This window comes from Staurois parvus, unplaced genomic scaffold (assembly GCF_062004578.1).
Source record: "Staurois parvus isolate SC_StPar_1 unplaced genomic scaffold, SC_StPar_1.0 ptg000159l, whole genome shotgun sequence".
Classification (NCBI taxonomy): domain Eukaryota; kingdom Metazoa; phylum Chordata; class Amphibia; order Anura; family Ranidae; genus Staurois; species Staurois parvus.
Window position 1 is genome coordinate 952873 of NW_028317955.1, and position 27984 is coordinate 980856.

At 44.8% G+C, this 27984-nt stretch overlaps 1 protein-coding gene across 2 annotated transcripts; it reads right to left on the reverse strand.

Annotated features, from left to right (window-relative positions):
* Positions 1-574: 574 nt before the first annotated feature.
* PSMC3 (proteasome 26S subunit, ATPase 3) lies at positions 575-27960 on the reverse strand. Of its 2 annotated transcripts, none has more exons than XM_089675799.1 (12): positions 27810-27960; positions 21570-21653; positions 19586-19711; positions 17640-17744; positions 14045-14107; positions 13044-13181; positions 12815-12958; positions 12587-12735; positions 10058-10154; positions 6092-6237; positions 3562-3643; positions 575-795 (listed from the first exon to the last, which is right to left on the reverse strand). In XM_089675799.1, the coding sequence occupies exons 1-12, from the start codon at positions 27834-27836 to the stop codon at positions 685-687; spliced, it is 1272 nt and encodes a 423-aa protein (XP_089531925.1). In that variant the 5' UTR covers positions 27837-27960; the 3' UTR covers positions 575-684. The 2 variants fall into 2 exon arrangements, with proteins under 2 accessions (XP_089531925.1, XP_089531926.1); XM_089675800.1 differs by having other exon boundaries at positions 21570-21650; positions 27810-27924.
* Between the last annotated feature and the right edge of the window lie 24 nt (positions 27961-27984).

Sequence of the window (27984 nt, forward strand, 5' to 3'; positions counted from 1 at the left end):
CATAAGAATATCTGCAAGGACAGATACTGATTGTGGATAAAAAATATCTGGCTTGAAAACAGAGATCAAATTTACCTGATAGGTGTTCAGTAGGATGAAAGTCAGATCTCTTTGCAAGACACTCAAGTTCCTCCACACCCACCAATAAAACCAGATCTTCATAGTGCTGGCTGTACACACAAGGTACAGTACTGCTGAAACAGAAAAGGGTCTTCCCCTTTAACAGAAGGCTGGAAGCTCACAATTGGTTGGCATGTCTTCCTATGCCGTAGCATTATTAGTTGCTTCACTCAAAACAATTGAACTCATTTTAGCTGGAGCTGCTTTCACTCCATCCACCCTCACAAATACCCCTTCAAAAGAAAATAATAAAAAAAAAAAAAAAAAAAAAAACAACAACCTCACAGATTATCTTGCAAGGTTCTTCTCTATGAACGTAGTAATGATTCTGCATTGAAAAACCCACCATCCTTTTAAACAGAACCCTGTGTTAACCTCTGTCGCAGCGCAGGAAGGGTGATCACTGTCTTTCAGCAGAGCTTCATACAGAAGCAGACACAGTTGTGGAAAAAGATTGTACAACTAAAGAGGTCAGGTTTATTTTTTTTTTTCTGTAACATAAAGCAAAAACAGTCCGGACACAACAAGCAGTGGGTTTTTCCACCAGATCGGCCCATCTGGGCTCTATGCATAGTACTGCAAATTGGCCTTTTTCTTAGCTTGGACTTCCAAGATGCCTTCCATATAATCTTCGTGTGTCAGTTCAGTGGCTCCTCTGCGCAGAGCAATCATACCCTGGATGGGAATAAAAAGAGAATGCCGCAGGTCAGGTTACTAGCACAGAATGATTAAGCCAATAAGGATTTCAGTGTGATGCTGGTGTAATCAGGTGACAAAGGGGCCCAGGTAGGAAATGTTCCAAAGGAAGGCTTGGTGTTCCATAACAGATGACGTCTTTACCTCACACTCCAACAATACGGGTGAAATGGTGTGAAGCTCTGTGGCTGCTGTATTTTAGAGTTTCTTAATACTTCAGGCTGGGTTCACACTGCGTTTTCTGTGCAAATTCCGCACCGCATCAGAATTGCACCCCGTTAATGCGAACCGCTGCGGGTGTGTATGTTAAGTTAACAACACCCCGAAATCAGTCCGCTAAACACAGTATGATGTGCAGAATCGGATCACATAGGTGTGAATACCCATGCAATCCGATTCTAATGTGGACCCAAAAAAGGGTCCTGCAACTTTTTGGGTGCAGGTGTGGTGCGATTTGGGCCATACAAAATGTATGGCTCCAATCGCGCCACACACAAATCGCATGTGATTTGCACAGGAATGTGGTGCGGTTCCTGTGCGAATCACATGCGATGTACCACACCGCATTAATGTGAACCTAGCCTCAGAGAAGAGAGGATTGCCATTTTTTTTAAAGAGTTACTATGATAATACTTACCTTGATTTTAAATGCGACTCTTAATACATGCTTGGTGCACATGAATCCTTAAGTTAATCAGAAGTCTGACCGACTGCCTTATATACAGATAACTACAAGAATTTAGACATCTGTATATGTAGTTTTCCATATAAAGCTGTGAAAATGTTAGTGGATCTCTGTATAGTAGGCAGCTAGCCTCCCTGATTAAGCCCTGATTCACACCGGATCCGACCTTAAAATCGTGACTTCAGGTGTGACTTGGCAGACATCTGTCCGACTTTATGCACAGATGTCATTTCAAGTCGCACCTGAAATCGCAAAAAAATAGTGCAGGAACCTTTTTGTTCAAATTGGTGAGGCACCGCAAACAGCCCTCAATCAGCTGACAGCAGAGGAGTGTAATCAGTAAACATAAATGTACTACTGTGATCCAAAAAAGATGAATAGCCAAACATTGTTGGTCATACTTTCCTTTTTTCTGCATTTTTTATTTTATAAATAGCACCAGGAATTAGTATAAAATTAAAAAACGGATACATTGAACAAAAGAAGAAAATGCACAGAAAACAATTGAAACAGTAGTCGAGTGATATAGCCACATATTCCAAATGATGGTATCGGATCATCTCGGCTATCACATACAGTATATCAAGTATCAATATGCAGGTCAGTGCAAGCCATCAGAAACTAGGGTTGTGTTAGTACTCAATACTAAAGTTTTGCACTTAAAAAGGGGAAGAAGGAAACAAAAGGGTGGGCCGAGGTCAAATTTACTGAATAGTCAAAAAAAAAAAAAAAAAAGGAGGAATAGGAGAATAAGAGAAGGTGGAGGGAGAAATTATGATCTCTAAGGGGATTTGGGGAGAGATGGTTTAGAGAGGGTGGAAGTCACTCTGTCTTACTTCTATTTTAAAGGAGGCTGCAGTGTATATGCACAGGTACCACTCTGCAGCATTCTGAAGATTTCAAACAAAGGCTATGAAGTTGCAAGCAGTAAGTAAACACCATTCCTAGGTCTAGTGGCCTAAGTATCTCTTGTTAAAGGTTGTCCTGTACTAGTGCTGGGATGGTATTTGCTCACACCCTCCACTGCAAAGTCTAGAGAAGATCAGCAGCCCCTCTCCAAAAGTTTCAGTGACAAGGTAAAACTTTACTGTACTTGCAGCGTATAAAATTAAACCTTACCTGGAACCTTTCAAATATGTTTCACCAGGACAAAGGCTTAATTGTAGAGATAGTGTCTTTACAGTTCTGTCTATTTCCAGATGAAACACATTAGAAGCAAAGCCTGCATATGTAGGCTTCATGCATAGTGGGACTCTAAAGACCTTTCTCCTGGCAGGAGAAAAGCAGCTGCAAAAAAGCTCCTAAGCTGAGTTTTTTCAAATGTGTTTAGGTGCATCAAGCTCTTGAGCATTTATTCATTTCATTGGCTTTAAATATAATTTATTCTGGCCACTGAAATGAAAAAAAAAAAAAAAACCCACTAAGCACGCCTAGTATTAATGCGTGTTTACCTGTGTTTAGGCACATCAGGCATTTTTTTCTGCCAAAATGCTCCTCTCTTGAATGCACAAGTGACTTTTTTTTCCGCCTCTAAACTCCTGTGCATGGACACATAGGTTAACATGGAGGGGTGTTTAGCAGCAGAGAAAAAACAAAAGCTCAAGCGCCTGCAAAAGCAACATTTTTTTAGTTCAAGTGTGCATGAGGCCATGATGAGCAGATACATATACAGTACAAGCTATACATACTAACAAACTATGCCCACTAAAGGTTTTTTTTAAGCACACAGGGCAACATTAGCAAAACTGGAGCAGAATCAGTAGCAGTTGGCAACCAATAGGCTTCTAGCTTTAGCTTGTTCAGTTAAGCTTTGAAAATGAAAGAAAGAAGCTGAGTGACTGCCATGCCCAATTGCTCCAGATTCTGGCTGCTCCAGTTTTGATATAATTCCCCTCATAATTGTTCAGTTATTTACATTAATCTGATCCATATATATATATATATATTTTTTTTTTAAGTTAAGAAACTATATTTTCCACTTTAAACTGTAAACAAGTTTGTAAGCAAAAACTTTACCTGCTACAACAGAAGTTTAAACAATCCAACAACACTATACTCACCGCCTCTACACATACTGCTTTACACTGTGCTCCATTGAAGTCATCAGTACAGCGAGCCAGCTCTTCATAGTTTACGTCAGGGCTGGAAAAAAAAAAAAAAAACACACCAGAATAAACTAATGAAACTTTAAACCACTTCTATCTGTATCCAATAGTTCCATATCGGACAGTGGTAGACAGGCAGATAGCTCACTGTAGATAATGGACAGTGAGATACAGGCCTGTCCTTGAACACTGCTGGGACACACTATGATCTTCAGTTCAACTGGTGATAATATATGAGGCCACCTGCAGTAAAACCATGCTCGCTTTACTTCACACTAAAAAAGGGATTACTAGGCTACGGCTGCAAAAATGTTTGTCAGTCAGAATTGCTGGTTACCACATATGGTTCAGTTATGGAAAGCAATGCTTGCATCGCTTTCATTGACCTGCAGCATGACAGTCAGGAAACTAACAGTTCCAAGAGGAGGTTCGCAAATTGTAGCCCCTGCATTAACTCAGGTTTACTTTAAGTGCTTTAAAATGTGACCACATGATTATGTATAATGTATGAATACAGATGGCAAAAATGGTCAAATAAAAGGAAAGTTAAATAATCAGCGACAGCCTTTGTCTTGCCAGGTGTCTTTAAAAACTGAACTTCACACAAACAAGGAAATAATATTTGCAGATATAGGAAGTATTTAACTAGCAAAATGATTTTATAAATTTTGTTCAGACATTCTTGTGATCTAGTCATTTCTGCTGTAATGCACATCGAGTCCCTGACCTCCCCTTTTTTTTACTTCAGTTAAGCAATAGAACATGGTCCAGGAACAACAACAGTCTTTGTCTGGAGAATGAAGGAGTTATACCAGAAATCATCTCTCTGCTTTTCACCTTCCAGTAAGCAAATTGAAAAGTTAAACAGGCAACACCGCAAAAGTAATAGAGCCCTGAAAGGATCAATGCGGATACCCCTCTCTCCTGGCTTGAATGCTGTTGTGCAGCCAATCATAGGAGACTAAAAAGACAGAATTCAGGTACTTATGAAGGATGATCAAGTCAAACTGGGACTTTAATTTTACAGGTATGAAAAGGGATGCTAGCATGGTGGTACTACACACAGTAGTAAGTGGCAAGTGTGTCCTATTACTGATAGGCGGTAAACGTCGCGGGCCAGTCCAGAGACCATTAACAAAGATGGCAGACAACAGTGGTCATATGTGCATGGAACAGCGCGTGGTGATGAAGTTTCTTGTGACAGAACGCCCACGGATAGCTACAAAAGACTTCAACCACGGTACGGTGAAGAGACGCTCAGTCGCAGTAAGACTTCTGAATGATGTAAATGTTTCAAAGATGGCCGTATATCTGGAAGGGACGATCCCGGCCGTGGTGGTTCCCAGCTCACAGCAGTCATTCCTGTGAACATTCAGTGCATGGAACACCTGACCCTGGATAATCAATGTATAAACGGTTATGAAACTGCACAAGAGACAAATCTTTCTCTGCTTCACTTGACAAAGGCTGCAGGAAGCAGGCTGCCCTAGGATGGTTCAGGCAAATCTTTCTATGCTGAAGGTTTCCAGGCATTAGTTAAACACTGGGATAAGTGTATAAATGTAGCAGGGCAGTATGTTGAAAAACAAATGCAGTTTTCACTCCTTGAAATTTGTTCTTTTATTATAGAAACTCGAAAGTCCTGGTTTGACTTGAATGCCCACTTGTAGTTCAGGTTTGAACACTAGGGGGCTGCAAGTAAAATGTGATACCGTATTTTTCGCCATATAAGACGCACTTTTTCTTCCCCAAAACTGGGGGGGAAATGTCAGTGCGTCTTATAAGGCGAATATGGAACGGCCGGTCCGGTATTTCCACCGCGGCCGTGTCAGAATACCGGGCCGGCCGCTCAGCTCTGCAGCGGGACCTTACCTGTTCCTCTATCCAGCGGTGTGCTGTCTTCCCAGCTTCTGTAGTGTGGGCACTGGGCATGACAGCCGGGTGCCCAGTGCGCATGCGCAAGAAGTGGTGCGCTTTGTGAATGGTAAGGCGGTACCTGGGACACGACAGATCCCAGAAGCCACCGGACCAATCACAAAGCGCAAGTGCTTCTCACTCATGTGCACTGGGCACCCGGCTGTCATGCCGAGCGCCATTACAGAAGCCGGGAAGACAGCGCGCGGCTGGATCGAGGAACAGGTAAGATCAAACAAACTCTGCGGAAGGAAGAGCGGGTACCTGTCAAATTCAGGTACCCGCTCCCCACCTCCCCAAAGGTCAGCAGTCATCTGTACTGTCCGCAGTCTCTGGTCATCCCTGTGCTGTCCGCAGTCTCTGGTCATCCCTGTGCTGTCCGCAGTCTCTGGTCATCTCCTGTACTGTGTCTGCAGTCCATTAGTTCAGAATTTTTTTTTTCCTGTTTTCTGCCTCTAAAACCTAGGTGCATCTTATGGTCAGGTGCGTCTTATACAGCGAAAAATACGGTAAGTGGCAAAAACAAAAAACAGCAATCCTTACTGGTATATTCACTCATTCTTCTTCATACCTGACATTCATCTTTCGGGAATGAATCTGCATGATTCGAGCACGTGCCTCTTCATTAGGCATTGGGAATTCAATCTTGCGATCCAAGCGCCCTGACCGCAGCAATGCAGGATCTAGAATATCTACTCGATTTGTAGCAGCGATAACCTGCAGAAAAATATTAGAAACAGTGAATAAACCTACAGGCATCTCTCAGACTGCTAAACAAGGAGGGTTAAAGAGAATCCATCAGGGTAAAATATGGGAGCAGTCACTCATGATTTTTTTTTTACAGTAGAACTAAAGCGCCACTGATACATACTGTGAGCAGGCAGGCATTTTATTGCAGAAGAGAGATGTAATGTCTTTTTTGCGAAACAATACACCTACCTGCCAGCTCGCATTGATTTGCAGAATGTAAACTGTGCAGCTCAGCTTACAGCAACCAGCCGGATCCCTGTGTGCCGGAATGACTAGTTCCTGCACATGCGCAGGAGTAACATCATCCCGCACCAGCCAACAAGGATGGCCGAAACACAGCACACAGGAGAAGACGCCGATGAGGGGCCATTGGAAAGGTGAGTATTAGTCCCTTTGTTTCCAGTTTAAAGAGTGGCAATGTCATCATATTTCTCCTTCTTTAATACAGAGTGATTGACCTACAACAAGCATGCAGCCAGCGTAGTCAGAACTGGATTGTTTGATTCGAGTCATTTAAGCAGTGGAGCCAAGATCAGGGAGACCATCCCCAAGCCTGAACCTTTAAAATCAAGTTAGTTATGGCAGCTCTTAAAACACTGCTCAAAAAAATTAAAGGAAAACTTTTTAATCAGAGTATAGCAACAAGTCAATTAAACTCCTGGGGTATTAGTCTGGACAGGTAAGTAGCAGAGGGGGTTGTTAATCAGTTTTAGATGCTTTGGTGTTAATGAAATTAACAACAGGTGCACTAGATGGGCAATAATGAGACAAACCCCAAAACAGGAATGGTTTTACAGGTGGAGGGCACTGACATTTTTTCCCTACTCATCTTTTTCAGACTGTTTTTCACTAGTTTTGCATTTGGCTAGGGTCAGTGTCACTACTGGTAGCATGAGGCGATGCCTGGACCCTACAGAGGTTGCATAGGCAGTCCAAATCCTCCAGGATGGCACATCAATGCATGCCATTGCCAGAAGGTTTGCTGTGTCTCCCAGCACTGTCAAGAGCATGGAGGCGATTCCAGGACACAGGCAGTTACTCTAGAAGAACTGGACTGGACCGTAGAAGGTCCTTAACCCATCAGCAGGACCGGTATCTGCTCCTTTGTGCAAGGAGGAACAGCATGAGCACTGCCAGAGCCCTACAAAATGACCTCCAGCAAGCCACTGGTGTGATTGTCTCTGACCAAACAATCAGAAACGGACTTCATGAGGGTGGCCTGAGGAATATGTCTAGTGGGCCCTGTGCTCACTGCCCGGCACCATAGAGCTGGATTGGCATTTGCCATTGAACACCAGAATTGGCAGGTCCACCACTGGCACCCTGTGCTTTTCACAGATGACTGCAGGTTCACCGAGTCATGTGACAGACGTGAAAGGGTCTGGAGAAGCAGTGGAGAACATTATGCTTCCTGCAACATCGTTCAGCATGACCGTTTTGGTGGTGGGTCAGTGATGGTCTGGGGAGGCATATCCATGGAGGGACGCACAGACCTCTACAGGCTAGACAATGGCACCCCGACTGCCATTAGGTATCAGGATGAAATCCTTGGACCCATTGTCAGATCCTATGCTGGTGCCGTGGGTCCTGGGTTCCTCCTGGTGCACAATAATAAGGCCATGTGGCGACAGTATGCAGGCAGTACCTGGAGAATGAATGGCTTAGTGGTTAGAACACCTGCCTTACAGCACTAGGGTTATCAGTTTGAGTGTGAGTTTACTACGGGTTCCTCAAACTTACCACATCCATACGATAACACTATTTAGAATAGCAATAATAATGGACTTTTAAAAAGTTAACCAAGTAAAAAAAAATAAAAATGTTTAAGCAGCACTGGATTCTTGGTTCAAAGTTGGCGCTATTACCTGCAATAAATAAAACTGAATATCTTATCTGCACTGATAAAATGTGCCTTGATCCCTTTACCTGCCCAGAGGTTATATTGTATTTCAATGTATATCTGTGTGTAACCTCTGATACTAAACATAACACTGCTGTGCAGTTCCGAACCAGAGAAAATAACTCAGCTTCCATGATGCCACATTTCACAGGTTTCTGTGCAATCTTGCCATATTGGAGAAGACTACTGCAGACAAAATTATTTCAGATGGTTCAATGTCCTACTCTGCATTCAAGCTGCTCTTTCATATGAGAATATAGCTAAAGGTGTTCGCACAGAAGTAGCAATGTCATCTCATGTACAAACAAAATGTATTTATTTATGCAGAATGGAGATATATAAAGCCTCGTTGAAGTCACAGAATTAGATATACAGTCACACTTCAATGACACCTTTAATTTTCTAGGTCTTGAAAAGTGAAAAGTGTTTTGAGCTAAGTTTGATGTGCATAAAGTTGGCCTTTCCTGATTCCTCTCTCTTTAACAAAGTGCTAATAAGATTTTTAAATAAAACCTTTCCATTATCAATACATAGCTTATTGTAGACCCAATGTCTGTCCTTCTCTATGCAATGCCGGCAGATCACAACCGGTGATGGAGTTAGCAGGGTGCAGTACATACCTTCCTGAAAACATCAGTTCCCGGTCTCAGCACTCCTCTTACAAGCCCTCAGCCCTGAAGCAAGCAGTGGGCTGGCTCTGGAAGAGCTATGCAAATATCAAAACACCTTGATGAGCGGGTATCATTCTGGAGGAGTGTGCATTCCTAGGCAGGCTGTTGGATTCGGAGTTGCCATGATTGAAAAAACTGAAATCCAATCAATGAGGGGGCCGGGCAAACAACAGTTAGGCTGGGCAGAAAATGTTTATAAGGATGCTGGACATCCTCCAGCCAGAGTGTGAGATGAGTTCCATCTGACTTTCTGCAAATTCTAGTTTACAATGTGTGAAGCTCACAGTGTGCAGTGAAATCAGGATAAGCAATTTCAGTACAGGAGAAGAGCCTGTACAACTGTACAAGTCTAGAAGTATAGCTAGTTCTCAATTTTAACTATGGCTGTGCAGTCTAATAGGTGCAAGAAAAGACCCAGTGCTCTCAAAATTTTACACGGACCTAATCAGACATTCCCCTCCCCATCTCTGCAATACCAGTCTGTAGAAGGACACTTGCAATGAGGGGTATATGGCTGTTACTCACCTCAGCCAGCACAGACTACTCCATTGGAAGAGCAGGAGTTTGTATTTTTATTGAAAGGAAAAACCATTTAATTTTATCATTCTAAGGTCTAAAATCATATCATAGCTTTAAAAGACTATAACGAAACATACAAAAAAAGTGAGATATCATTTGGGATTTAAAGAGAGGTTACAAGGGGCTTAAAGTGGTTGTAAAAGCTGAAGGTTTTTTACCATCATGCATTCTATGCATGAAGATAATAAACCTGTGTGCAGCAACCCCAGCCCCCTCAATACTTACCTGAGCCTCATCGTGATCCAGCAATGTGAATGACAGCCTTGGCTGTCCCGGGTCTCTGCATCCTCATTGGCTGAGACAGCAAGTGGGAGCCATTGGCTCCCGCTGCTGTCAATCACAGTCAGCCAGCAGTGAGAGAGGGGGCGGGTCCAAGATATGGCTGTGTGAGTGAAAGGACACACAGAGCAGTGAGTGTCCCCATAGCAAGCTGCTTGCTGTGGGGGCACCTGACAGACAAAAGGAGCCAGGAGAGCCGGGGGGGGGACCTGAGAAGAGGAGGATCCAGGCCTCTCTGTGCAAAACCACTGCACACAGCAGATAAGTATAGGCATGTTTGTTATTTTATATGAAAAAAAAGGAACCTTTAGAATCGCTTTAATAACGGTCTGCAGCACACTGAAAAAGGGGCACATACCTTAACCTGAGTATTGGGCTGGAAACCATCCAGCTGATTAAGGAGCTCTAACATAGTCCTCTGTACCTCTCTGTCTCCAGCCTTCTCACTGTCAAACCTGCAAGACAAAATACATTGTTTATTTTCCTTGTTCATATAGTGCTAACATATATATGCTTTGCAAACAACAGTGAACGATTTACATTGGTCTCTTACACATTCTTTTCTCCCAACTACACTTATAAAGACATATACAGTATATGCACACCAAGACCAACCTGAATGGAAATCAATAAACCTGCAAAACAATTTATAAGATTATGTAGTTTATGTAGAGTCCATTTAAAAGCACAGTGGCCAAATGGTTAGCACTAGGGTCGTTGGTTTGAATCCCAACCACGGCACCACCTGCCTGGAGTTTGCATTTTCTCCCTGTTCATGCCTGGGTTTCTTCCCACACTCCAAAGATATGCTGGTAGGTTAATTGGCTCCCATCCAAAAAAATTGGCCCTAGTATGTGTATGTGTGAATGTGAGTTAGGGACTTAGATTGTACACCTCTTGAGGGTTAGGGACTGATGTGAATGTACAATATACAGCAGGTAAAATAAGCATAGAACACATCACCATTTTTCTCTGTAAATATATTTCTAAAGGTGCTATTGACATGAAACTTTCACCACGTCGGTAACAACCCATGCAACCCATACATACAAGGAAACCGAAACAAATAAGTTCAGAAATTAAGTTATGTGTAATAAAATGGAATGACACAGAGAAAAATGATTGAACACATGAAGATAGAGAGGTGCAAATAGGCACAGAAAGCCAAGACACCAGCTGAAATTATCAGTAATTAGAAAGCAATTTTGCCCTTTGTCAGTGCAAATTAATATCAGCTAATTCCGTCTCAACTGATGGCCTATAAAAAGGTGTCTCATTACCAAAGTGTCATACAAGAAACATCTCATGATGGGTAAAAGCAAAGAGCTCTCTCAATACCTTTGAAACCTTATTGCTGCAAAACATACTGATGGCATTGGTTACAGAAAGATTTCAAAACTTCTGAATTTTCCAGTAAGCACTGTTGGGGCCATAATCCAGAAGTGAAAAGAACATCATTTCATCATAAATCGGCCATGACCAGGTGCTCCTCGCAATATTTCTGACAGAGCAGTGAAAAGAGTGGTCCAATAGCTAAGGACCACTTGTGGAGAGCTTCAGAAAGACCTAGAATTAGCAGGTACAATTCTTTCAAAGAAAACAATAACTAATGCACTCAACTGCCATGACCTGTGTGCACGCTCACCACGCAATACTCCACTGCTGAAGAAAAAAACATGTTGTAACTCGTTTAAAGCTTGCTGCACAACATTTAGACAATCCTGTGAAATACTGGGAGAATACAGTCTGGTCAGATGAGACCAAAATTGAACTCTTTGGTTGCCATAATACACACCATGGAGGTCAAATGGCACTGCACATCACCCCAAAAACACCATACCAACAGTGAGGTTTAGAGGTGGGAACATGATGGTGTGGGGCTGTTTTTCAGCATACGGTATTGGCAAACTTCATGTCATTGAAGGAAGGATAAATGGAAAAACGTACCAAGACATTCTTGGTACAATCTTCTGCCATCTACCAGGATGATGAAGATGAAACAAGAGTGGACATTTCAGCAGGACAATGATCCCAAACACAAAACCAAGGAAACGCTCAATTGGTTTCAAAGAAAGAAAATAAAGCCGCTAGAATGGCCCAGCCAATCACTTGACTTGAATCCAATAGAATATTTATGGAAAGAACTAAAGATCAGAGTTCATAGCAGAGACCGACGAAACCTTCAAGATTTGACTATGTGGAAGAATGGGCCAAAAATCACACCTGAGCAATGCATGTGACTAGTTTCTCCATACAGGAGGCATCTTGAAGCGGTCATTACCAAAAATGGATTTTGTATGAAGTATTAAATAAATTGCAGTTAGCGTGATCAATACTTTTTCTCTGTGTCATTCCATTTTATTACACAACTTAATTTCTGAACTTATTTGTTTTGGTTTCTTTGTATGTATGGATTGCATGGGTTGTTACCGACATGTGGTGACAATTTCATGTCAATAGCACGTTTAGAAATATATTTACGGAGAAAAACGGCGCAGTGTTCAATACTTATCTTACCCACTGTAAAGCGCTGCGTAACTTGATGACGCTATATAAGTACCTGTAATAAATAAACATAAAATATGTCGCTTTTTTTTCCTGACAGCTGCTTAATGGAGAACTTATGTGAAAACAAAAAAAAAAATGTTCTAGAGTTTCTAAATTGCAAAATATAACTGCAAAGGCCTAGTTCTCTAGACCTTTTAGACCATGTTTCATGCTACACCCATTTTAATGGCATAACATCAAGCATGGCTACACACAGTATCCTCCTAACCCTAACAGCCCCTCCAGCTTAGCTAATTTATAGGGTGCACGTTCAAATAGTCTGTCATTTGAATTCAGTATGGCTGTGCATGGCTACTTTATGGCAAACAAGAAAACTAACCTTTTTGTTCCAATAGCATCCAACTCATCAATGAAAATAATGGATGGTGCCTTCTCCTTGGCTAAAGCAAAGGCGTCCCGGACAAGCTTGGCTCCATCTCCGATAAACATCTGAACTAACTGAGGTCCAGCAAGCTTCAAGAATGTAGCCTAAAGACAAAGGCAAGCGTCACAACTACTTATGCCTTCCAAGTTTACTGTGTCCTGGTGCTACTCAGCCACCACCTACCTTGGTTTGTGCAGCGCATGCTCTTGCTAGCAGGGTCTTCCCTGTTCCAGGAGGACCATACATGAGCACCCCTTTAGGGGGCTGGATGCCCAGGTTTTCAAATTTCTCCTTGTGGTTCATGGGTAGTACAATAGCTTCTACCAACTGCAAGAAAAAAGTTGTACATATAAAATTAAGAAGAGAATGAAAGAATTGATACTAAAAAAAATGCAGACAAAGTCCAGCGTACTTCCTGAATCTGCTTATCGAGTCCTCCAATATCACTATATTGTTCAGTAGGCCTTTCATCCACCTCCATTGCTTTAACACGAGAGTCATATTCTGTAGGAAGGGTCTCCAAGATAAGATAGGAGTCCTTGTTAACACCCTGGAAAAACAGAGACCAGATTATAATAAAAAGGGAATTCTACAACCATTTCCCAACCAGAGGCAGTGGACTAGAAGAGAATACTACAGAATTATTGTACGTACCATAGATATTGATGCTGCAATTTTACCCATCCCTGAACCTATGACAGCATTGTACCCTCAGCACATTATTCCAGGTGACAAAGCATAACTAATCCCAAAAACAAAACTATAATATACTGCAGCTTACCAGTTCTTATATGTGGTAGCTGCATTAGTTTTCATATTTTCAGACTAAGAACATTTTCATAAAGTACAGAAAATACTTATTGACCTAACCAGAAATGCAGTGTCCTTGTTACTCCCTGTGGGCTGTTGTGTAAGCTACAAGCCTCATCAGCCCCTATGTAATAGAATTAAACAAAGGCAGAAATGTTTAAAATCCAACCTGTGTGCCTACAATAGATTCTTCCATAAATACACTGCCGAAGTAAAATGTAGCCACCAGGGACAGGAAGTATGTTGTTCAGAGGAATACCAGGGGAAAGTAAAATAATGCAGGCACCTCCTTGAAATAAAATGGTAAAATGCAACAGAATACATTTACACACAGTAACATAGTGCCCACTGACCTCGCAATAGTCTAATGTGTGCAATTAATTCATATTCAAAAATAACTTCCTTATGTTTTCTCTAAAATACAACTACAGAAAAAAAAAATGATATTCCAAGAATCCAGCAATATTTTAACTTCCTTGTTGTCAACCCTGCCTAGTTCTCATCTGCTGGACTACAAAACACCTCACACTTATGGAGATGAAATAAGGAGGAGGTGTTTTGTAGTCTGAGAGAAGACACAAAACATCAATGTGAAATACTTACCACCAAATCTCCAGGCTTCAGTTTTTCTGCATCAACCAAGCCAATGACAGGCAAGAAGTATGTCTGGGGAAAGGAAGGAGAGAGTGTTAATCAGAACATTTACGCCTTTTCTTCAAACAGAAAGCACTGCCTCAGAGATGACCCGTCTAGTCAAATGGAATGGATAACCCCAGATCCAAATATGGATCCACTTTTCATGAAAACAGGAACAGTATTTTAAAGCCAAATTCCAGACAGAGTGGAACATTATGTAATTAACAAAAATGGGTAGACAGGCAGGACTTTTAACGGAGGAGAGACATTCTTTGTATCTTCTGTATTAAAATTGCTCACTTGCCTGTCCACTCCTATACAGAGAGCTGTGCATGCGCAGCTCACAGCAGAAATTCAGCAATGCTGAAGCCAACGGTACTCCCACTCATGCACAGGAGTGACGTTATCTCTGTCCAGCCAATGAAAGTGACTGGCAATCCATACCAGGCTGCTCGAAGATATCAGCAGCCATCAGGAAGCTCCAGGAAGTTGCATTGCTGGAGCAGAGGAGAGTATAATTTCGCTTTAAATACAGATATTAAAAAAAATACATACATGGGAATTTTATCTACCTGCCGAACAAGGTCTACTGTACAGGAATTACAAGAGGCTGATACCAAGTTGAATGCCAGTATGTACACGGTTTTTATTTTAAAAAAAATAAATTTAATGAAGTATTAATGACAATAACCTGGTTGGAGGCGCCATCCTGTTTTTGAGCTGCACATGTACAGTGTGTACGCTTTCCTGTCACAGCTGTTGAGGTCATCATAGGCAACAGGGGAGAGTACACACTGTGCATGTCTAGCCCAAAAGAACAGTACGGCACGGCAATACCCACAGAGGAAAGCATAGTGTGTGTGTGTATGTTTTTTGGGGTTTTTTTTTTATGAACTTAGCCTTTAACTAAAACCAAGACTTTTTAGTTTGATTTTGGGCAAAATAATCAAGGGTGCAAGATGGGTTTTATCTGCTATTCTTGATTTCATTACAGAGTTTCACCTTACTGTCCTGACAACAAGAGCAGAGTAAGAAAAAACTAGAACCCTTGTCAATGTTATTTTGTGGTCTATGCCCTTGCAGTAGGATTCTCTCTATTTCTGTCTACTGGTTACACCACTGCCATCAGACAGTAAATAAAAGGATATAGGTAAAAACCCAACAAAACTTCTAATCTTTCCCACTCTACCCAAAACCAAAGTAAGTTTGGACTTTACGCTAAAAAGTGGACGTTGCACCTAAAATTAAAATAACAAAACAGTAATAACTTAGATACTATACCCGCCTTTACCCTGGCTCTGCCTGTGGGGGTGAGACACTACCCTGGCTCTGCCTGTGGGGGTGAGACACTACCCTGGCTCTGCCTGTGGGGGTGAGACACTACCCTGGCTCTGCCTGTGGGGGTGAGACACTACCCTGGCTCTGCCTGTGGGGGTGAGACACTACCCTGGCTCTGCCTGTGGGGGTGAGACACTACCCTGGCTCTGCCTGTGGGGGTGAGACACTACCCTGGCTCTGCCTGTGGGGGTGAGACACTACCCTGGCTCTGCCGCTGGGGTGAGACACTACCCTGGCTCTGCCGCTGGGGGAGACACTACCCTGGCTCTGCCGCTGGGGGAGACACTACCCTGGCTCTGCCGCTGGGGGAGACACTACCCTGGCTCTGCCGCTGGGGGAGACACTACCCTGGCTCTGCCGCTGGGGGAGACACTACCCTGGCTCTGCCGCTGGGGGAGACACTACCCTGGCTCTGCCGCTGGGGGAGACACTACCCTGGCTCTGCCGCTGGGGGAGACACTACCCTGGCTCTGCCGCTGGGGGAGACACTACCCTGGCTCTGCCGCTGGGGGAGACACTACCCTGGCTCTGCCGCTGGGGGAGACACTACCCTGGCTCTGCCGCTGGGGGAGACACTACCCTGGCTCTGCCGCTGGGGGAGACACTACCCTGGCTCTGCCGCTGGGGGAGACACTACCCTGGCTCTGCCACTGGGGGAGACACTACCCTGGCTCTGCCGCTGGGGGAGACACTACCCTGGCTCTGCCGCTGGGGGAGACACTACCCTGGCTCTGCCGCTGGGGGAGACACTACCCTGGCTCTGCCGCTGGGGGAGACACTACCCTGGCTCTGCCGCTGGGGGAGACACTACCCTGGCTCTGCCGCTGGGGGAGACACTACCCTGGCTCTGCCGCTGGGGGAGACACTACCCTGGCTCTGCCGCTGGGGGAGACACTACCCTGGCTCTGCCGCTGGGGGAGACACTACCCTGGCTCTGCCTCTGAGGGAGACACTACCCTGGCTCTGCCTCTGAGGGAGACACTACCCTGGCTCTGCCTCTGAGGGAGACACTACCCTGGCTCTGCCTCTGAGGGAGACACTACCCTGGCTCTGCCTCTGAGGGAGACACTACCCTGGCTCTGCCTCTGAGGGAGACACTACCCTGGCTCTGCCTCTGAGGGAGACACTACCCTGGCTCTGCCTCTGAGGGAGACACTACCCTGGCTCTGCCTCTGAGGGAGACACTACCCTGGCTCTGCCTCTGAGGGAGACACTACCCTGGCTCTGCCTCTGAGGGAGACACTACCCTGGCTCTGCCTCTGAGGGAGACACTACCCTGGCTCTGCCTCTGAGGGTGACACTACCCTGGCTCTGCCTGTGAGGGTGACACTACCCTGGCTCTGCCTGTGAGGGTGACACTACCCTGGCTCTGCCTGTGAGGGTGACACTACCCTGGCTCTGCCTGTGAGGGTGACACTACCCTGGCTCTGCCTGTGAGGGTGACACTACCCTGGCTCTGCCTGTGAGGGTGACACTACCCTGGCTCTGCCTGTGAGGGTGACACTACCCTGGCTCTGCCTGTGAGGGTGACACTACCCTGGCTCTGCCTGTGAGGGTGACACTACCCTGGCTCTGCCTGTGAGGGTGACACTACCCTGGCTCTGCCTGTGAGGGTGACACTACCCTGGCTCTGCCTGTGAGGGTGACACTACCCTGGCTCTGCCTGTGAGGGTGACACTACCCTGGCTCTGCCTGTGAGGGTGACACTACCCTGGCTCTGCCTGTGAGGGTGACACTACCCTGGCTCTGCCTGTGAGGGTGACACTACCCTGGCTCTGCCTGTGAGGGCGACATTACCCTGGCTCTGCCTCTGACATTACTCTCCTTTCAGCAAGATCCAGGGAACATATAGTACTCAATCTCACTAAGAGAATGCTTCCAGTAGTGTAGCGTCTTCTCATGCGATTCAGAGTACAAAACATTTGCTGGGATCTCATCAGAAGATGATAATGTCACCCCCTTTACCACAAAACTCAGGGGAAAGGTGAGTAAAATGTATTTTCCCTACGTTTCAGCAAGGTCGGGGGAGGAAAAAGGTAAACAGTGGCCTTGCATGTAGTGCAATGTCTGCTTTAACATCTCAATTTACAAGACAATGAAAAACAGAGGAGATTTAATATTAAACAGCACTGCAATGCCCATTGAACTATGAATTGCACATTCAACGTAAACTCATACAGGAAAAAAAGCACAAAAGTCAGTATATAGGAATTTTGCCTTTTACCTGTCGAGTGGATGTTTTAATAACGGCACACTTTCCCTTTCTCTGGGAATCTAGATCAATGTTTGCACCATCCTCCTCCTGGTCATTGGGGTCCACATCTAGCAGCTGGAAAAAAAAAAAAAAAAACACATAACAAAAGACATTACAAGATTGAGTACATGAATTAGCCAATCATTTTACATGGATAATCATGTATGTCATGATACAGAAGGAAATGAAGCTTTAACTTTTGGAAAGATCAGTGATTTAAACAAATTGCTTCCACAGTCCTGTAGTGACACCTATAATCAGAGTGAGGGGGAGGGAGAGGGAAGAAAAATGTGAAAAAGGGCTCCACAGACTCAGGTGTGCTTGATCTGGAGTCACTCTGCATTGTAAAACCTTGACTATACTGAATTTTTCTTGAACAGTCTAGTCTTAATATACTATAATTTATATATCACAGAGAACTATAAGGAGCAGAAAAACACAGAGTACCCTGGAAGGGAAAGCCACTCCGCCAAGACAAGACATCCCCAACACACTAAACTTGATTTGGATTTTTTTTTCCTTCTGAATAGAGAGTTACAGGTTTTGTCATTAGGCAACCCATTCTCTTTTCCTCCCCTGGACGTGCACCACTAAAATCGGTTATGCGATTGTCTTCCTGGGAATCCTTTCCTCAGGTTTCTGATTTTTTTTTTCTACTGTTTCTGTGTCTTGTATTGTATGCAACACTGCTTCATTTGATGGGCATTGGCTGGCATATCAACAATATATGTTTCTGTTGCCAGTTTCAGGATATACAATGACTGTATGACGCACTCCTGCTTGTACATTAACAAACCGACTACCTCTTTTGCCGCATATTTAATTTTTTTGAATTGTAAAAACCTCAGTAAATACCTGATTATTAAAAAAAAAAAAAAAAACACAGATCAAAAGGGCCCTGCAATAAGAGGTATTATAATCACATCACCAGCAGCCAAAGTCCCCCACCCTCACTTAGTTACAGCACTGTAGCCTCTGTAAGACTGTTCGGCATTCAACATTTTCAGGATTGTGGTATACCTGTGTCTCCTACCACACAACGTGGTTCCATTCTGAAACCCCTAAGGCACTACGGGGTTCAGAAGTAATAAAAAGGAGCAGAGGACGAGACCACAGCACACAGCCGAAGAAACAGACACCAGATACTCATGGAAGTGTCAAGTGCCAAAGATACTGACAGAGTTAATCAATTACCTGCTTGTCTCAAGAGGTAAATAATACATTTTGGAGAAAACCTCAGCCACTACCTTACAGCAGCCATAAAGGGAGCCCTATGAAGGTTTTAAAAACTTTCCCTGACTGACCTAATCCTCCTCCATTTTTGTGTTATGCACTCTCCCTCCCTGATGTTGCAGCTCACAGTTGGAAAATTTTAGTAACACGCAGTGCTGTCAATCCAGAAAGCAGCAGGTAAGACTAGGTGTGGCCAGGTGCTGATCGGCAAGCTATAGGGTTGAGAATAGGCATTAGCAATGCTGATAGCTATTCCCCTGCAACACCTTTATAACTCACTCTAGTGCAAGTAAGCACACCCTGGAATTCAGGGGCAGTGCGGGACTGTTGGCACACCATCACAGAAAGCTGTGGCCTCCTCTGATTGGCTGAGGTGTAAATTGAGACATCATCCTCCTGCCTGTTCACCTCAGCCAATCACGGGAAGCCTTGTATTCATTAATAAAAAATAAATGGTGGGGAAGCACTCAGTCCAAATCTTTTTTGTATTCTGATGGAACATGAAAGTGGCCGCAAACGCTGCCAGAACACAGTGCTGTTTACCTTACGTACCTAATGCAACTACAGTACAAAACATTCATAGCAGCTGCAATATTACGCATGGAAATAGTATGCTTGTGCCACCTGAACTCTACTTTTATATGTTATTAAACCTGTTGGGAAAGAAACAATTATGCACTCACCTCAATGACGTTGGATACCAAATAGGGAAGAGTTTTATTCACTTTGATTTTCTCACTGTTTTCTTTAATTTTATCCTTCATTGCTTGTAACTCGTGTGTAACTCGCAAAACCTCGCTCTTCATGATCTGAAATGCAGACAATCAAATCATTCATTACTTAGACAACTCAATAAAACATGTCATCTGTACAATAGAAGAACCCCCATTTCTGTCTGGAGGAGGGAAAAATATTAAATAACTAAACTCCATTAAAACCTTTTTTTTGTTGTTGTTTAAACTTTGGATACAGTCAGGTAAGTTAGAACCACGACATGTGTCATATGTCCCCTTTAGTGAGGTGTCTCCTTTCTCGGCAAGCGACACCTGATATAAAGAGTGTCACTCAAAGAAGAAGTGAGAGGAAACTTGGGGACACTTGTTCTGAGGATCACGGTCTAATAGGGAATTTATCCTCAACAGGTGAAAGACAACAAAGCTTAAAAAACTTGAGAGGGGTTTTAAAGTGGCGGTAGACACCCCCCCCCCCCTTCCAAAAAAGAAATACCTTTCAAATTATTTTTAAAAACAAACATGCATTCTGTGACTCCCTCTTCTCTAATATATATAAATTATCTGTTAATCACACCAGTCAGTACCTCCTTTTCCTCAGTGGCAATGATCTTTTGGCTCATACAGCCACCACCATGTGCACGCTCCCCTTTTCTCTAAGAAGCAAGCCACATCTATACATGGCTTACCGTGTAGGCATAAGTGTTCCAGCTGCCCATGTCATAGCAGCAAGCCTGCAGGGTGTACAGATCTGCTCTGCATGGCTGAGAAGGATGGGGATGGTGTCAGGGGAGAGAAAAAGCTTAAGTGATGTCACCAAAACATGACATGCTGAGGATTAGTCCCGACCTGGGCCACACATAGCAGAATAAAAGAAGTGGCCACATGACCTATACACAATGAAGATTTAAAAAGGTATTTATACAATTAATCCGAAAACATTTCCTTTTTTGTAAACTGACTGATGGTGATGTGCCCTGGAAGAGTGGGAGAAAGTAACCAATTTACCTATACCAAAAAAAAAAAAAAAAAAAAGAATTACATGTAGCCTCATGTCTACTTTACAGTCACAATACATATATGTTCTTTACATCACCAAAATCCGCACGTTCCTAACCCCAGAAACCACTAAACAGCTCATCCACTCCCTCATCATATCACGACTCGACTACTGCAACTCCCTCCTCACTGGCCTGCCTCGCCGCTGGCTATCCCCGCTTCAGTCGATCCTGAATACGGCTGCCAGACTCATTCACCTTTCCAACCGCTCCATCTCCGCCACCCCCCTCTGCCAATCCCTCCACTGGCTTCCGCTTGCGCAACGGATCAAATTCAAAATCCTAACACTGACGTACAAAGCTGTCCACCATACTGCCCCGAACTACATCACTGACCTAATATCCAAGTACCGCCCAGCACACACACTCCGCTCCTCACAAGACCTCCTTCTCTCTAGTTCCCTGGTCTCCTCCTCCCATGCCCGCCTCCAGGACTTCTCCAGGGTGTCACCCATCCTCTGGAACTCCGTGCCCCAACCCATCAGATTATCACCTACTCTCCTCTCCTTTAGGCGCACCCTGAAAACCCATCTCTTCAGGGAAGCCTACCCCACCCCCTGCTAACTTGCCGACCTCCTCCACTCTTCCTACCACTCCATCCCCCACAGCTTTCTCCTCCTGTGCCACCACCCACTCCCTCCTAGATTGTAAGTTCGAAAGAGCAGGGCCCTCGATCCCCTCACGTTTTGCATTGTATTGTTATTGTTCTGTCACATGTTCTGTCCCCCTTTGTAATGTACAGCGCTGAGCGAACTATTGGCGCTTTATAAATACTGTATAATAATAATAATTATATAGAGCACAAGGCCTGGATTGCTTTTCCACAAAATATAAAGACTCAATTTTTTTTTATATATAAATATAAGTGTGACGCTTACCTTTATTTCACTGTCCAGGAGCCGTGTCCTCTGGATAATCTCTTCTGTTGACATTTTAAGAACCTCCTGTCCAACGCCATCCTGCTAAAAATGAAAAAGTCAACATTAATAAACACACATACTAATAATTCCACAGATGTTTACCTTTTCCAACACATTTCTTGTCAACCACTTGCCCTCCAGAGGATTTACCCCCCTTCCTGACCAGGCCATTTTTTTGCTATACGGCGATGCATTACTTTAACTGTTAATTGAGCGGTCATGCAATGCTGCACCCAAATGAAATTGAAGTCCTTTTTTTTCCCCACCAATAGAGCTTTCTTTCGGTGGTATTTGATCGCCTGTGCGTTATTGTTTGCGCTATAAACAAAAAAAACGACAATTTTGAAAAAAAAAAATATATATATTTTTTACTTTTTGCTATTAAACATGTCCAGTAAAAAAATGTAAAAAAATCAAATTTCAGCACAAAATTTAGGCCAGATACAGCGTTTACAAATGGCAGTATATATATTGGATTTTTTTTTTCTTTTTACTAGTAATGGCGCGATCGGAACTGCGGTGGGCATTCTGACCCTGGAGGGAACCGACTTGGTGTAACTGACATCTCCAGTGACACCAATACAGTGATCAGTGCTAACAAAAAGCAGTGGCACTGTACTAATGACACTGGGCAGGAAGGGGTTAACTGTGTGCTGTTTTACTATGGGGGCTCTGTGTGCGTTTCACTGTAAGCACACTTCTTTGTATGGCCTTGCTATGCAGAGCCATACAAAGCAGTGTGCAGGAGCTGACAGGGGAGAGAACTGTATTGTTTACATACAGGTCTCTCCCCGTTGGAAATCCTCGGAGATCACCGACCGGGACCCAGTGACTGACAGCTGAGGCCGTGAATGGTGGCACAGGTAGGGTGCGCACGTGCCCCCTACCCGAAACTGCAAAATCTTGTATATAATTGAGATTTTGCGCACCCTTGCCGCCCTGTACCAGTATTTCTGCTATAGGGCGGTGCAGAAGCGGTTAATTTGAATAAACTTCAACTCTAGACAAAACATTTACACACACCGGCCACTTTATTAGGTACACCAGTTCAATTGCTTGGTAACACAAATTGCTAATCAACCAATCAAATGGCAGCGACTCAATGCATTTAGGCATGTAGACGTGATGAAGACAACTTGCTGAAGGTCAACCAAGCAACAGAATGGGGAAGAAAGGGGACTTAAGTGACTTTGAACGTGGCATGGTTGTTGGTGCCAGACAGGCTTGTCGGAGTATTTCAAAAACTGCTGATCTGCTGGGATTTTCATTCACAACCATCTCTAGGGTTTACAGAGAATGATCCAAAAAAGAGAAAATATCCAGTGAGTGCAGTTATGTGGATGAAAACGCCTTGTTGATGTCAGAGGAGAATGGGCAGACTGGTTTGAGATGATAGAAAGACAACAGTAACTCACATAACCACCTGTTACAACCAAGGTATGCAGAAAACCATCCCTGAATGCACAACACGTTAAACCTTGAAGCAGATGGGCTACAGCAGCAGAAGACCACACTGGATGCCACTCCTGTCAGCTAAGAACTGGAAACGGAGGCTACAGTTTGCAGAGGCTCACCGAAATTGGACAATAGAAGATTGGAAAAATGTTGCCTGGTATGATGAGTCTCTCTTTCCCTAGAGATGGTTGTATGTGAAAATCCCAGCAGATTTTGAAAAACTCAGACCAGCCCGTCTGGCACCAACAACCATGCCATGTTCAAAGTCACTTAAATCCCCTTTCTTCCCCATTCTGATGCTCGATTTGAACTTCAGCGAGTCGCCTTCACCACCTCTAGATGCCTAAATGCATTGAGTTGTCATATGATTGGCTGATTAGCAATTTGTGTTACCAAGCACTTGAACAGGTGGACCTAATAAAGTGGCCGCTGCGTGTATTTTAGTTTCAAATACAATAAGCAAAGGTTGAAATCTCTCCCCCGTGGGAGATTTCCATCTCTTCCTGCCAACTTAGACAGGAAGTGGGTAGGAATTTTCACAAAGGAAACACCCTTTCAGAAGACAGACTTTCAAACCCTCTGCCCACGTTCTGAAATAAAAAAAAGGACTTTATGAATAAGATGCACAATGACAAATAATGACAGATAATAAGGCTTAGCACACCAGCACTGTAGTTTTAGGCACCACCAATGGTCTATCAAGTAACCCCAAGCTACAAATTTTGGCTGGCTCATAAAGAACTGGACGAAATACGTTACATGAGTGGCCTCATTGGCCACATACCACCCAATATCAGAAGCTGGGCAGAAAACTGCAGCTGCATCCAAACAAACGCAGTCGCTGTTTGGGTATTCTGATGGGTGCTGGCTTCAGCTTTCAAACTACAATTTCTGCAGCAGGAGACTCCTCTATAGTATAGTATGAATGGAGAAACCTTAGAATGTTTTCATTCAGCCTGCAGACTGAACAAAAATAATCTGTGTGTAATTATCTCAAGTACCCCGTAATAACTGAACACATTTTCCAGGGCCCCCCTATTTAGACACGTTTTACAGGCAAACTAGGTTTAAAATCAGACCGCCTGACAATAAGAACAGTCCGACCACTCGCACAATCGTTAGAGTTTCCCATCACTACGCATTGTGAAGGACCACCTGACTGTATATTAACTGAATCTGTTGCTAGGTTGGCCCCCACACTAAGCAGCTGATGGTAAAAGGCCCCCCTTGTGTAGACTACTACTGGGGGGAAGCGGGGGGGGGGCGGCATCTTGGATATGATGTCAACAACCCCAGCTTACTCAGAGCTGCCAGCCATGTGACACTCTAGATTAGGGGGCTCTCAGCCTTAGTGAGATCAAGGCCCACTAACTGCTTCCAAAACCTTTCTTGCCCCAACAGTGACAAAAAGTAAATAATCCTAGAAGTACAGGAATGCAAAATACGGGAAAGGGGGGGATATTCAGTTAGAAATATGAGTGTCTGTCATTTAAATAGAAACAATGAAAAAAAAAAGTCACCAAAGCATTGGAGTCAGTAGAATAGTGGCCCCAGGGGAGAACAGCACCTCAAATCATTGCTGTCATTGGAGTAGTGGCCCCCACGGAAGATTACCGCCCTAAATCATTGATGTCAGTAGGACAGTGGCCCCAGGGAATAACAGTCCCTCGGATCATTGCTATCATTGGAGTAGTGGCCCCCACGGAAGATTACCCCCCCTGAATCATTGATGTCAGTAGGACAGTGGCCCCAGGTTAGAACAGCACCTCAAATCATTGCTGTCATTGGAGTAGTGGCCCCCATGGAAGATTACCCCCCTTGAATCATTGATGTCAGTAGGACAGTGGCCCCAGGGAATAACAGTCCCTCGGATCATTGCTGTCATTGTAGTGGCCCCCACAGAAGATTACCCCCCTAAATCATTTATGTCAGTAGGACAGTGGCCCCAGGGAATAACAGTCCCTCGGATCACTGCTGTCATTGGAGTAGTGGCCCCCACGGAAGATTACCCCCCTAACTCATTGATGTCAGTAGGACAGTGGCCCCAGGGAATACCAGTCCCTCAGATCACTGCTGTCATTGGACTAGTGGTCCCCACGGAAGATTACCCCCCTAAATCATTGATGTCAGTAGGACAGTGGCCCCAGGGAATAACAGTCCCTCGGATCACTGCTGTCATTGGACTAGTGGCCCCCACGGAAGATTACCCCCCTAAATCATTGATGTCAGTAGGACAGTGGCCCCAGGGAATAACAGTCCCTCGGATCATTGCTGTCATTGGAGTAGTGGCCCCCATGGAAGATTACCCCCCCTAAATCATTGATGTCATTGGAGTAGTGGCCCCCACGGAAGATTACCCCCCCTAAATCATTGATGTCAGTAGGACAGTGGCCCCAGGGAATAACAGTCCCTCGGATCATTGCTGTCATTGGAGTAGTGGCCCAAACGGAAGATTACCCCCTTAAATTGATACCAGTGGGATAGTGGCCCCAGGGAATAACAGCCCCTCAGATCATTGCCGTCACTGAAATAATGGCACCAGGGAAAATAGCCCCCTAATACATTGGTGGCAGTAGGTAACTTGTCCCCGGGGAAAAATTGTTTCCCAAATTATTGGCATATAGTGACCCCAGGGGAAGATAGTGTCCCCAAATTATGTAGAATAGCGGCCCAGAGCAGCCTAGTCCCCCAAATCATTGCTGACAGTGGAATAGTGTCCCCAAAAGGAGAATAGGCCCCCATATCTTTTGTGCCAATAGTAGTCTCCAGGAGAGATTGTGAACCCCCAAATTACTGATGATAGTAAAATAGTGGGCCAAAGGGAAAATAGCCCCCAAATCATTGAGATCAGTGAGACAGTGGCCCCCACAGGAGAATAACCTCGCCAGATTAAGACTGTCATTGGAATAATGCTCCCCCCAGGGAAGATTAACTCCTAAATCATTGACGTCAGTGGATGAGTGGGTTCCAGGGGAGAACAGAACCCAAAATCATTGCTGTAAGTTGAATAGTGGCCCCCAAAATCAGTGGGATGCTGGCCCCAGGGAATGAGAGTTCCTCAGATCATTGCTGTCAGAGGAATAATGGTACCCAAGGGAGAATGGCCCCTAAACTATTGGTGTCAGAAAGTGGCCCCCATGGGAGCATAGCACCCCCAAATCATTGGTGTCAGTTATATAGTGGGCCCCGAGGGAGAATACCCACTCCAAAATCATTGATGTTAGTGGAATAGTGGGCCCAAGAGAAAAGAGCCCCCAAATGATCAGTGAGATAGTGACCCCCACCGGAGAAAAGCCCCCTAAATAATTGATGTCAGTGGAATAGTGGCCCCAGTTGAGAACACGCCTTCAAATCATTACTGTCGGTGTAGTGGCCCCCAAAATATTGCTTTCAGTGGAACAGTGGGCCCCTGGCAGGATTAGGTATACAAATGTTTGATGTCAATAGACTAGTGACCCCCAGGGGAGAATGCCCCCCCCCCCCCTGCCTACACAAAATTATTGCTGACAGAGGAATACCAGCCAGATCATTGGTGTTAGTGCAATAGCGGGGCCCCAAGGGAGAATACCCCAAGTTATTGGTGTCAGCGGGATAGTAGCCCCAGGAAATAAATTACTGATAGTGAACCCCAGGGGAGAAAAACCCCATAAACCTGCAGAGAACCCTGCAAGGGATGGGAGGGGTGTGGCTTTGCACTGCTCTCAGGATCCCGGTTGGCTGCCATTCCAACACAGAACTTTGGGGGTTCTTATCCATACGTGGGGGACAGGAGGCCACGGCATGGTGGGAGGGAGCAGCCCAGTGGCTGTGAGCCACGGCTCTGTAGTATTCCCCCCACCACAGCTATATCAAAGGTTTGGAAGGGAGCTTAAAGTAGGGATTGAGGAGCTGGGCCAGCACAGAGAAAACAGACCCCAGAAAAGGAGAAGACCAAGACATGGAAGGAGGCCGATGTAGGGAAGTGACTCTTCCTGTAGTATGGGCAGCAGAGTGGCTCAGTGGTTAGCCTGTCTGCCTTGCAGCACTGGGGTCCATGGTTCACATCCAGGTCCCCCCCACACACACACACACTCCACAGACATGCTGGTCGGCTAATTGCCCCCCCAGTATATTCTATAACTCGCACCCAAGATGGCGTCCTCCCCACCGATCTACAACCCCAATGTGACGATCGCTCTGATCCCCCCGGAAAGAAGATCTACAGAGATCCATTCACAACAAGAAGAGTCACATCTTCCAGCAAGTACAAGTCACATCACAAGGGAAGTGGATTGATGGGAAGGAAAAACATGGCAAATAAAATCCTGGCTGTGTCCGAGCTTTTCCCTGCCATGTGATCAGGTGGTGACAGGGCCTCTTCATGTTCTGTATACAGTTCATGTTCTGTATACAGCGGGGGAGGGGGTATTGCAGTCTGTGGCCCCATTGGGGAGATTTCCCCTCACTTCTGTCCCTGGAAGATCCACAATGTCAGGACATGACCTGGGGGGGTCACTGGCACAGGAAGTGAGGCAAATCTCCCCAGTGGGGACACAGCCAGAAATAAACAGCTGACAGGGGATCTGATTCCCCCTCCCTCCATACATTACAATGAGGGGAGGTTTGCTTTGCTGCTGGGGAACTAATAGTCCCAGCACTCCCAGTCAGCCTTGCTGGTGCTTGTAGCTCCACCCCTGGCCTTGCAGCCTCCCTGCACAGCACAGGTCAGCATCCATCCTCCATCACCCCACTGCCTCCCCTCACCTCTGCTTCATCCCACACGGACGACATCTTTACTCCTCTGCACAGGCCGGGTGAGTTCGCAATTCAAGAACCGGAAACGGCAAGACCTTACAACACACCAACTTCCGGTGTGCTCCAAAAACTCCTCCCCCGCCCTTTTGTTGAAAGGAAGCGCAGCATACCAAGTGACCAGGGA